The sequence below is a fragment of the Danio rerio genome, chromosome 13 (assembly GCF_049306965.1).
Source record: "Danio rerio strain Tuebingen ecotype United States chromosome 13, GRCz12tu, whole genome shotgun sequence".
Taxonomy (NCBI): domain Eukaryota; kingdom Metazoa; phylum Chordata; class Actinopteri; order Cypriniformes; family Danionidae; genus Danio; species Danio rerio.
The window spans coordinates 56,290,001-56,302,500 of NC_133188.1; the positions used below are offsets into that span (position 1 = coordinate 56,290,001).

Genomic DNA, 12,500 nt, shown 5'->3' on the forward strand with positions numbered 1-12,500 from the left:
GTGTGTGTGTGTGTGTGTGTGTGTGTATGATTAGAGTTTAACACTAAGTCTATTAGCTAAGGACACCTTGGGAAGCACACACACAGTTCAAACACAGAAACCCAACAGCTCAGACACACACACACACACACACACACACACACACACACACACACACACACACAACATGATGTAACGTAATGATTCACCTGCACTGAGTAAAGCTCCAGTATTTTGTGTTGAGAAGCTGCTAATAAACTAAAGAAATAGAAGCCTGCATTTATTTCATCCAAAGTACAGCAAAAACTGAAAAAAACATAGAATATTTAATATTTTTACTTTTTAAATACCTGTTTTTTTTATTAAAATACATGTTAAACTGTAATATATATAATTTAGTTTATTTCTGTGGTTTTTGGCATAATTTCTGCAGTCACATGATCCATTAATCACACTCTGATATACTGTATTGATCACAGCATGTGTTAATATTACTGTCGTTATTATTATAAATCTGTATCAGCTGTTTTGATCATTACATGATTATTATTTGTACATTATTTTATACACTACCAACAGACTGGAGTCAGGATCATATTTTAGTGGTAAAATACAGACATTAATACTTTTAGTAAATAAAGATGCTTTAAGTTGATCAAAAGAAATAAAAAATAAAGATGGATAAAATCAACTAAATATATATTCTTCTGAACATTTCATATTCATCAAAGAAAGCTGGAAACTTTCATGCATTCATTTTATGCCACAGCGAAATGAACCACCAACTATTCCAGCATGTTTTACACAGTGGATGCCCTTCCAGCTGCAACCCAGTACTGGGAAACACCCAAACACACTCATTCACACACACACACACACACACACACACACACACACACACACACACACACACACACACACAATTCAACAATTCCCCTATAGCGCATGTGTTTGGACTGTGGGGGAAACCGGAGCACCCGGAGGAAACCCACACCAACACGGGGAGAACATGCAAACTCCACACAGAAACACACACTGACCCAGCCGAGACTCAAACCAGAGACCTTCATGCTGTGAGGGCAGAATACGACACCACTGCGCCACCGTGCAACAGTAAAAACATTTCATCATCATGTTTAAACATGCTTGTATTAAATGAATGCCTGCTCAGCGAGCAGAAGAGACGTCATACAACACGCTGAACATCAGACCTGCAGTGTACTCTCATCATGTCCACACTGTGCATGTGATGTAAACCGCTCTGACAGCTGGATCATCTCTCTGTGATATTATCTATTAATCATGTCTGTTTGTCATCCTGTCACTCTACACCAGCGGTGCCCAAACTCAGTCCTGGAGGGCCGGTGTTCAGCAAAGTTTAGTTCCAATCAGCTCTGACTAGGCCATCTAGAAACATCCATATAGATGTGTTGAGGCAAGCTGGAGCTAAACTCAGCAGGACACCGGCCCTCCAGGACCGAGTTTGAACACCCCTGATCTACACCAAACAAAAAAAAGACAAAAACAGCACATGAAGAGAGTTTATTTATTTATTTGCATCCGTTTAAAGACACCACCCAATCCCTCATCAGTGTGCTCTCCATCTGGAAATGTTGTTTACAGTGTAATGATCAGTTCTTACTCTATCAAATATATGATGTCTATGGAGAGTCCTCATAAACCCACATTACTTACACTGATAAAAATTAAGTTGTCGCCCTAAAAACACGAAAGAATTGTGTTGATTCAGCTCTGTTTTAATAAGCAGCTTTACCAGACAGCTAAAATGATTTGAGTGAGTGCAGCACTGCCTGTCTCCAGGGATAAATCTCATATATTTGTGTTTACGAGTGGTTGAAAATGGAAGTGTGTGTGTGTGTGTGTGTGTGTGTGTGTGTGTGTGTGTGTGTGTGTGTGTGTTAAAAGTCTGATTAACCAATGCGACACTCTTACAGTGCAGTGTTGTAAAAACCCAACGTACAGAACTTTCTCACACGGTTTTCATTTCAGATGTTTTACACACGTCATCATCATTTAATCTGTGGTGATTCTGATCATGCAATAAAACAGTAGATGAACATTTTAAATACAGTTGCAGACACAATTATTCACCCTGTTCAGACATTTTCCAACACATTTCTGATCATAATAGTGTTAATAACTCATCTCTAATAACTGATTTAATTTCTCTTTGCCATGATGACGGCACATCATATTACACTAGATATTTAGATGAAGATACCAGCATTCAGCTTTAATTAGGTTTATTAGGCACATCATTAGACAACAGTGTTCTGTTCTGTAGATAATCAATGCAAAAATATTTCTAAAGGTGGCAAATAATATTGACCACAGCAGTTTTTACATTAAATATTGAATATTCCAGCCAATCAGACTCTCTCCAGCAGAAAAATATTAGAGGAAATCCTGTGAACAATGATAAACAGCACTTGGGAAATACATAAAAACGCATAAAACTTTCCCAAGAGAGTGAATAATTCATTCTTCAGCTGTTCTACACCTCTGTGATAATAAACGCAGTGTCTGATGTTCTGCACAGGTCACAGCACGGCTGAGGAGAAGGATGAGGAGATGCTCAGCTGTAAATACAGCTCTGTGTGTGTGTGTGTGTGTGTGTGTGTGTGTGTGTGTGTGTGTGTGTGTGTGTGTGTGTGTGTGTTAAAGACTCTGATGAGCAGATCTGGAGTCAGTCTCACACACTTACACACACTCTGACCCGTAAACAAGCTGTGCAGTGGTCAAGACCGCAAGGGTGTGTGTGTGTGTGTGTGTGTGTGTGTGTGTGTGTGTGTGTGTGTGTGTGTGTGTGTCTACCTCAGGATCATTCAGAATGATCTGAATTCTATAAATTACACTTAATTAAACATTTAAACTGATTTAAAATGCTGATTTAATGACATTAAAACTCTAAAACATCTTGATCCCTCACTTAAAGAGACCTTCAAATCAAAACAGATGGATTATTTACTCTCACTGAAGTGGGTAGAAACCTTTATGAGAGTCCTACTTCTGTTTAACACAAAGAGAGATATTCTGAAGAATGTCTGAAACCAATTGACTAAGAGAAACACATGCTGTGGTAGTCAATGGCAACCGGTTTTAAACATTCTTCAAAGTATCTTCTTGAAGTGTTCAACAGGAGCAGCTCAGTGAGAGAGAATGATTAAAGTAATGATGTTATTCTGTTCATCAGGTGAACTCTCCTTTAAACACCAGCAGAGCAGCCAATCATCAACACAACCGTAATAATCCAGTCATTTCAGAACTATTTCACTCACTCTTCATCAAAATCCCCAATTAAATAAGAAACTCGCAGTTATGATTATCAATATCTTCATAAAATCAGCCTCCAACAGCAGACATGAAGAAGTATTCCCCGTTAATCTGTGCATTACTCATAGCTCTACCTCACTGAGAGACTGATTTACTGTGGTAAAGCTGCGGTGAAGACGGCCTCAGGCGTGATGATCATCTGCTGAAGCTGTTCCAGGATCAGTGTCAGTGGCGTTTGTGGCGTCCGTCAGGTTTATACTTCAGCAGGAGACCCAGAGACGCAAAACCAAAGAGGAAGGTCTGAACGAACCACAGCAGACGAGCGGAGGAGCTGAAGATGCCTTTATCACTGTGCACACACACACAACCCACACACACACACACACACACACACACACACACACACACACACACACACACACAAACACACAAACACAAAACAAAAACATGAATTATTACACAAACAAATGTGTCAAGAAAAGAGATGGCATCACATTCATCTTGCTGATAATTAAAGATAGAGCGGAGCACAGTGCATTGTGGGATACGGTTCATTTGTTGTAATATGCTCAGTGTGTTTGTGTGTAAATGCAATAACCCAATTGGTCACACTTTCCTTGAAGGGGTGTTTATTAGGTCATTAAACATTAATAATGATGATATGACACATAAATGAGACTTTATGCAGTGGAACAGGCTGCATTTATCAGTAAAATCTCCTATTAAACGTCTCATTACTCTCTAAAATCACTCCTCTAACAGAATCACTGATGTTTAATGATATTCACTGATATTTTTATGCCAAATTCAGCTTGTTGCACTGTGGTCGAGCTCCAAAAATACTCATGCTGCAGTTTATAAAATTCATGACACATTTTTAAAGGCCTCATGATGATCCTGATTATAAGAAGATTGATGACGATGCCGTTATTTCGTCTTGTTAATGTTAAGTTGTCAGCATAAACATCTCAATGTCAACTCCGCATTTACAATGTCATAACTGAGCTAAATGAACACATAAACTAGATTAAAGACATGTACTCTCATTCAGGTGTCATGTCATGATTATAAAGGCTTCATGACAGTCTTATGAACACATCTTCTAGTGTCTCCATTAAAGGTAATAATGAACACACACACACACACACACACACAAGCTAGTGTTGTGGTCTCTACTGCCCCCGTGTGGAGAAAATAGCACAACTACAGTCATGAAGCAGATTCTCACCTGCAGAGCTTCAGTGCAAACATAGCCTCACACAGGTGGATGAGCCAGGTGAAGAACCAGCTGAAACACACACATATACAGATGATGATGATGATGATGATGTAGGACTCTCTCAATCTCTCAGTTCAATTCAAGAGCGTTATATAGGCTGCCAAAGCATTGCAGATTACACAAACACTGAATAAAACAGTGAAGTGATTATATAATACACATACAGAAAACAAAAACAAAGAACAAAACACACAATTACAATTTTGATACACAATTTAGAAAGAAAAAGTCTAATATGAACTAAAAAGATAATAAAAAAGCATTAATATTAAAATATAACAATAGAATACAGCACACAACTGTACACTCATTCAGATGCTTCTTGTTTAGGAATGTTTACATATGTGGACTAGAAACAACACAAAAACTCAAGTAAGAACTCTGTTTTTCCAGAGCACACAATATGTACACAGCATTATTAAACCCTTTCTTTGCTCCCCTCTGTTACTTGTCTAGTAGCTTATTCATGGAAATGCACCTCAGACTGCAACTGATATTCCATTGGAGAATGTTAAACTATCCATACTGATAACAATATTGCAGCCATCTTTCTGTCTTTAAAGATTTTTTGCAATCCTATTAGCTCAAATGATAAAAGAAAAACTCCATGATATTGTTATCAATGAAAGAATGAATGAAACAGTGTGAGACTGATAACAGCAGAGCGGAGAAAACAACACCAGATGTACTGTTAGTGCATTACTAACACATGCATGAGCTGTATTTAGTCTGTAATGCAATGCAAAGATAAGCTTTATACATGTACATGAATTTTCAAAAAGAACAATCTATATAACATCTTGTTAAAAGGTCTATAGTGACAATAAAAATAGTGTTAAAAATAACCTTAATCATTATGCTCCAAGCTTCATCATCTTACTATGTACATGAGACTTTTATTCTGAAATAGGGAGATGCTGTAAAACGCCGGCTGCACCACACTTGTATGAGCTGCAATGACTCCACAAGCCATCTGTTCACATGCATCAGCACACAAAATGCTGGATATACAGATTAAACATGCATTCAGCTCCACTCCATGAACAGGCATACTTTATTTATTTGTATCTTTTGTTTGAGAGCTGCATGTCAAAGCAGAGCTCATTAATATTCATGACCCGTTCAAATATGGTCAATTTGGAGTATCTGACTTTAAGGATATTTTCTGGAGTAGTAAGCAAGCCATAAAGCACAGGTGTCAAACTCAGCTCCTGGAGGGCCGCAGCTCTGCGCAGTTTAGCTTTAGCCCTAATTAAACACACCTGATCAAACTAATTGAGTCCTTCAGGCTTGTTTGAAACCTAAAGGTAGGTGTGTTGGAGCAGGGTTGGAAGTAAACTGTGCAGGGCTTCGACCCTCCAGACACGGAGTTTGACACCCCTGCCATAAACCTAATATGTAGATATCAGAGAATATTTAACTTTAACCAATGCAGTATATGGCATTTTAAAGAGATGACATCAGGAATTAATGATAAAATACAGGAGAATATTGAGAGAAGCAGCAGGCTCGACAGGTATAATAACAATAATACTAATATCACTCTCTCACCCGTAATACATCACTGTGTAATGCTGCTCCACCATGTAATTGGCCAGAGCTCCCAACGGCCCCAGACTGCCATACGGGACGTCCCGCGGCCAGAACACCGTCCACTGCAACAACAACAACAACAACACAATCACAGCCGGAAATGACCTCTGCTCCTGTTTTACACCTTTACTTTGATCAAGTGTGATTAGGACTGCTTTTAATGAATCCGTCAGTGATCTGTGTTTCTCTTATCGTCGCTGTATCTCTGTCTTGATTTATATGTAAAGCGCTTTGAGAAATTCAGATAAAGATGGTGTGAAATTAAACTGAAGTGTTTTAGGCACTAGTATCAGTATGATAGTCTTAAGCAGATCTATAATCTAGTGTCTCCAAAACAGATCAAATGCATATATAAATATAAATATACACCAGATATACACTTCTGAGGTTTGCAGTTTTCAGTCTATTCCACCTTGATAAATAAAGGAGATCCTTTGTTGTGGCCTCAAACTTCAGCTTCTCATCAAACCTTCTGACCAATCAAATGCTCTCTAGTATCTATTATTATTAATATTATTATTATTATGCAGACAAAAACAGATGGCATGTGTTCAGATATTAAATCTACAATCATTTTTCAAAATCGAAATGAAAACACTTACTGTGCAGATTGTGATTTTCTGCAACAGAAAAAGGCTCTATTGGACACTATGTTTGACATTTTGAAAATGGGAAGTGAAGGAGATGTGTTTAGACTGTTATAAAATTAAAATCATTAAACATAAAATCTAAATATAAAATTCAAATCATTAAAACAAACAAAAACGAAAAATGTTAATCAATTAATTGATCAATCAACCATTAAATAAATAAATAAACAGACCCTTAATACAATACAATAAAACTTGAATTAACAATACTTGAATAAACAGAAGTTGTGGTTGAAGCTGATTATGTATGACTTTAAACTCAGAGCCTTCTACAACAAAACCTTTTTCATGATGAAATAAATGTAGTTATGTCTGCTTTTAGCTGTGGTTTGAGCTAAGAATGATCCTACTGTTGCTCTCAGTGTAGCTGTGCTGATCTCAGGTCAGTGTGAAGCAGTAAAAGTGACCCGTCAGCTATTCTGAGTGTGCGGGTTATTCAGACTCAAAGCCTCATTCACAAACAGCAGAGCAACGCTTTCTGTCCACACCATTCACAACAACCGCTTATTTCATAATCAGCAATAACATTTACACACAAACCTGTCCTGCTCACACTTCTCAAACTAATTCATGATCATCTTCTAGAGCAAAACAAACGCAGCTGTTTAATAAAGAATTGGTGATTATTAATGGTTTAGATGTTTGTCGCACTGTTATGTTGGATTTAGTTTTCCCTTAATGATAATAATTTCCTTAAACCCTGCAGGATGTGTTTCCTTGTGTTATCTGAGAGTAATATTTACATCTGTTTGATGATCTGAAACATTAAAGTGAAACAAACATGCAAAAAAATAATAATAAAAATCAGTCAAATCAATTTTTCACACCACTATATATTAAATAAATTATTTATAATTAGAATTAAGCCAACTACTGTTTTAAACACACATAATCAGACTACAGTTACTATTTAAGGCTTTCATAATTACACATTATTTAACAAATGGCAGTAATCTGCACACATTTCATTAATTATAACAATTTTTATTTATAATGTCTATACTTCTTTATAATAAACCTGATGCTTAAATGCATTTCTGATTCATTAGTTTTACGGTCATCTGCACTTCTAGTTTGGTTCTTAGATAAAATATTTGATATTTTCTTTTTGTCAAAATAGACGAGATTATTCTGCTTTAGTATATGTGACGTCAAATAAGTGTTAGCACAAAAGTAATCTAAATGTAATCCAAATGTAGTCTGATTACTTTAAATGAGTAATCTGAAAGATTAGATTACTGATTACTTTTTTGCAATATCAGCAAACTATAGTAACACAAAAGTAATCTAAATGTAATGCAAAAGAAGTCAGATTACTTTAAATATGTAATCTGAGAGATTATATTACTGATTACAGTTTTTACCATGTAATCAAACAATGGTTAACAAAAAAGTTATCCAAAAGTAGTATTTATATAGATTATATTATCATAAATGTGCAATCTGAGAGATTTTATTACCGATTACTTTTTTGCCATGTAACCAAACAATCCCACCACAAATTTAATGTAAATATAATCCAAAAGTAGTCTGATTACTTTACCATAAATGTGTAATCTGAGAGATTATGATTGATTAGTTTTTATCATATAATCAAATAAGTGTTAGCACAAAAGTAATCCAAATGTAATCCAAAAGTAGTCAAGTTACTTTAAATGTGTAATCTGAGAGATTATATTACTGATTACAGTTTTTACCACATAATCAAATAAGGGTTTGTGCAAAAAGTAATCCAAATGTAATCTAAAAGTAGTCAGGTTACTTTAAACGAGTAGTCTTAAAGATTAGATTACCGATTACTTTTTTGTCATGTCATCAAACAATGGTAACACAAAAGTAATCTAAATGTAATCCAAAAATAGTCAAATTAATTTAAATGTGTAATCTGAGAGATTATATTACTGATTACACTTTTTACCATGTAATCAAACAAGGGTTAGTGCAAAAGTAATCCAAACGTAATTCAAAAGTAGTCAGATTATATTACTATAAATGTGCAATCAGAGAGATTATATTACTGATTATAGTTTTCCCATGTAACCAAACAATCCTAACACGAAAGTAATCTAAATGTAATCCAAAAGTAATCCAACTACTTTACCATAAATGTACAATCTGAGAGATTATTATTGATTACAGTTTTTATCATATAATCAAATAAGTGTTAGCACAAAAGTAATCCAAATGTAATCCGAAGGTAGTCAGATTACTTTAAATGTGTAATCTGAGAGATTATATTACTGATTATTTTTTGCCATGTAATCAAACAATGGTTAACACAAAAGTAGTCTAAATGTAATCCAAAAGTAATCCAATTACTTTATCATAAATGTGAAATCTGAGAGATTATATTACTGATACCTTTTTTGCCATGTAAACAAGCAGAAGTAATTCTAACACAAAAGTAATCTAAATGTAATCCAAAAGTATTCAATTACTTTAAATGAGTAATCTAAAAGATTATAGGACTAACTCGTTTTCATCATGTAGCACAAAAGTAAGTGTTAGCACAAAAGTAATTTAAAAGCAATCCAAAGGTAGTCTAGAGAAAAGTAGATTACCTCATGTTTAATCTGAGCGATGATATTACTGATTACACATTTTAAGTTATTTGTAATTAATACCTGATTACAATTCTTAAATAACCCACACAGTTCTGTATGTGTATCATTACACACGAATATATACAGGCATATAAATGTGTTCAGCGGGACTTTGACCCCTCGTGCAGTGTGTGTGTGTGTGTGTGTGTGTGTGTGTGTGTGTGTGTGTGTACTGTAGTAAACTTTGGCACTGTGGTAAAGTTCACTCCTTCTTCTCTTCATGAATTCTCAGATCATCTACACAGCTCAAGCACGCTGACGGTATGCACAGCTCGGGCATGTTGTGGGTCAGTTTATCCTCAGTTTGGCTGCTTCTGCTGAATAATTGATCAAGTTTTCTCTTACCGTGTAAAAGGCCAGCGCGAGGCTCACCGTCAGCATCCAGAACACACTGGTCCTCCTGAAGAACGAGCTGCCGTCAGTCTTCGCCATGATGAACACTGTAAACTTAATTAACTACACCAATTAATCAAACTAAACTAACTTAAATAAACGAACATGAGCGGAGCTGGACGCGTCTCTCTCAGCCGTCAATCAGCCAGTCACCATAGAGATCGCGGAGTACAGGAAGTGACATGGCGCCACACAATAAAAGTCCTGTAATGTTATTACGTTTTACGTTTCTGTGAGGAGTAGACGTTGATGAAATATAATTTAATGGGTAATTTAATAAATATTTCTGGCTATAATGACTGCTTTTACGTTACTCTGAGGGGTAGATGTTCATAAAATATAATATATAATTAATTAATAAATATTTCTCGTTATATTCACGTGAGGGGTTGGGGCAGAGGTAGATGTAAATAAAATACAATTAAATGGGCAATTTAATAATTAACTTGAATAATAATCTGTATTATGACTGTTTTACATCACTGTGAGGGGTTAGGGCAGGGGTAGACATTAATAAATATAATTTAATGTGTATTTTAGTAAATAATATAAATAATTCTTGTTATAAATACTGTATTTACATCACTGTGAGGGATTAGGGTTGGAGTAGATATTAATAAAATAGAATTTAATGTGTAATTGAATAAATAATTAATTCTTGTTGTGGTTACGGGTTTGACATTACTGTGAGGGCGAGAGGTTAATAAAATACAATTGAATGTGTAATTTAATGTCTTTCTGAACTCCATTAGACACAGAGGAATAAATATGACAAGATCCATTTTATTAGAAAAAGGTCTGTACATTTGCTGTGTCGGAAAACAGAAATCACACACAGTACATCAGAACCAGTGTTACTCTCAGCCTCTAACAGCCCAGAGGAACGGGAGCAGATGAAGATTAATGATTAACATCCATCTTCAGGCAGTATTATGTGCTAAAGTGTGGACAAAAGTCAAGTTTCAAATCCTTCATTCGTCTGCAAATGATGAGCTTCAGTCTGATCTCTAGAATCAAGGCATTCAGAAAGTGACGCTCAAGAGCACTTGGAGCTGCTGTCACCCACATGAACAATACTGTAGTGCTTTATAATAAATACTGTAGTTATTTACAACCATACTATAGTCAGGTGTGTTATTATATTATACTATAGCATTTCCTATAGCAACTCTTTATTAACACATGCTCCAGCATACTGCACTACTAACTACAGTATAGTGAACTGATAAACCGTAATAAATACTGTAGCATACTTTAGTCTTCACTACAGGAAACTGTGGTGTATTGATGTATAATATACCCTACAGTCACAGGAAACTGTTTATGTAGTTATTGTGTTACCATAGCAACTATAGAATCCATAGCAACTATAGAATCACCACAACAGATTAACTACTATAGTTTTAGTTACCATAGCAACCATGAAATCACAACAGATGAATTACTGTAGCTGTAACCATAGCAACTATAGAATCATCACCAACAGATTAGGTTTTTGTTACCATAGCAACTATAAATTCACCTTAACAGATCAAATGCTAATGTTGTTGTGTTACCATAAAAATTCAAGATTCACCATAAGATTATTTTTATAGTTGTTACCATAGCAACTGTAGAATCACCACAACAAAATATTTTTTACCATAGCAACTGTAAAATCACCACAACAGATACATTTCTATAGTTCTGTTACCATAGCAACTGCAGAACCACCATAACATATACATTTCTATAGTTGTTGTGTTACCATAGCAACTGTAGAATCACCACAACAGATACATTTCTATAGTTGTGTTACCATAGCAACTTTAGAATCACCATAACTGTTTAGTTACTACAGTTGTTTTGTTACCATAGCAACCCTAGAATCACCACAACAGATCAAATCACTATAGTTGTTGTGTTACCATAGCAACTGTAGAATCACCACAACAGATACATTTCTATAGTTGTTGTGTAATTATAGCAACTGTAAAATCACCATAACGGTTTAGGTACTATAGTTGTTGTGTTACCGTAGCAACTGTAACCACCACAACAGATCAATTGCTTTTCTTCTTGTTTTACTATAGCAACAGTAGAATCACCACAACAAATAAGTTACCATAGTTGTTGTGTTACCATAACAACTCCAGAACCACCATAACAGATTAAATAATATAGTTGTTGTGTTACCATAGCAACTGTAGAATCACCACAACTGACTAAAGGTCTTTACTATTGACCGTATTCTTCGATGCTGACGTGCGCTCGTTTTTGTGATGTTTTAGAACTTCCATGGCCTTTGGGTGAATCGACTACAAACAATAAACGGCTGAAAACAGTCAAACTACTCGCTCTACAGACAAGTGTTTGCAAGACTATACACAAAAAGTGGAATATCATGAGAAAACATCAGTTCGCAACATCAAGCGGCGTCACCAGCTGTTTTAACATCTTGAATGGAAGTGAATGAGACCGAAAGTCTCAAGCCAAAAAGTTTTAAATGGCAGCGCCCGCTCGTACACAGAGAATAAGGTGAACAGTACGGTTCAAGAACACTACAGTATTTATCATCAATGAGCACAGCATCAGTAGATGTGGGAGACTGAGCATGTTAAAGCCGTGTGCAGCACTGAGGAGACGAGAGTCAGCAGATCATTCAGAAACACTGAAGACTAATAGACCATCAGTCTCCACACACACACACACACACACACACACACACAC

At 35.8% G+C, this 12,500-nt stretch overlaps 2 protein-coding genes across 2 annotated transcripts in view; both read right to left on the reverse strand.

The window, feature by feature from the left end:
- Positions 1 to 2,924: 2,924 nt before the first annotated feature.
- On the reverse strand, positions 2,925 to 9,970 carry tmem254 (transmembrane protein 254). Its single transcript, NM_200370.2, has 4 exons — positions 9,744 to 9,970; positions 6,104 to 6,207; positions 4,502 to 4,561; positions 2,925 to 3,622 (listed from the first exon to the last, which is right to left on the reverse strand). Exons 1-4 carry the CDS (start codon positions 9,828 to 9,830, stop codon positions 3,499 to 3,501), a joined length of 375 nt encoding a protein of 124 aa, NP_956664.2. The 5' UTR covers positions 9,831 to 9,970; the 3' UTR covers positions 2,925 to 3,498.
- Positions 9,971 to 12,241: 2,271 nt separating this feature from the next.
- srfb (serum response factor b) overlaps positions 12,242 to 12,500 on the reverse strand; it is a gene marked incomplete at its 3' end in the record, with an annotated part of 22,494 nt that continues 22,235 nt past the window's right edge. Inside the window, 1 exon segment of the mRNA NM_200631.1 lies at positions 12,242 to 12,413. Within this exon segment, the coding sequence (NP_956925.1) occupies positions 12,362 to 12,413 (52 nt within the window).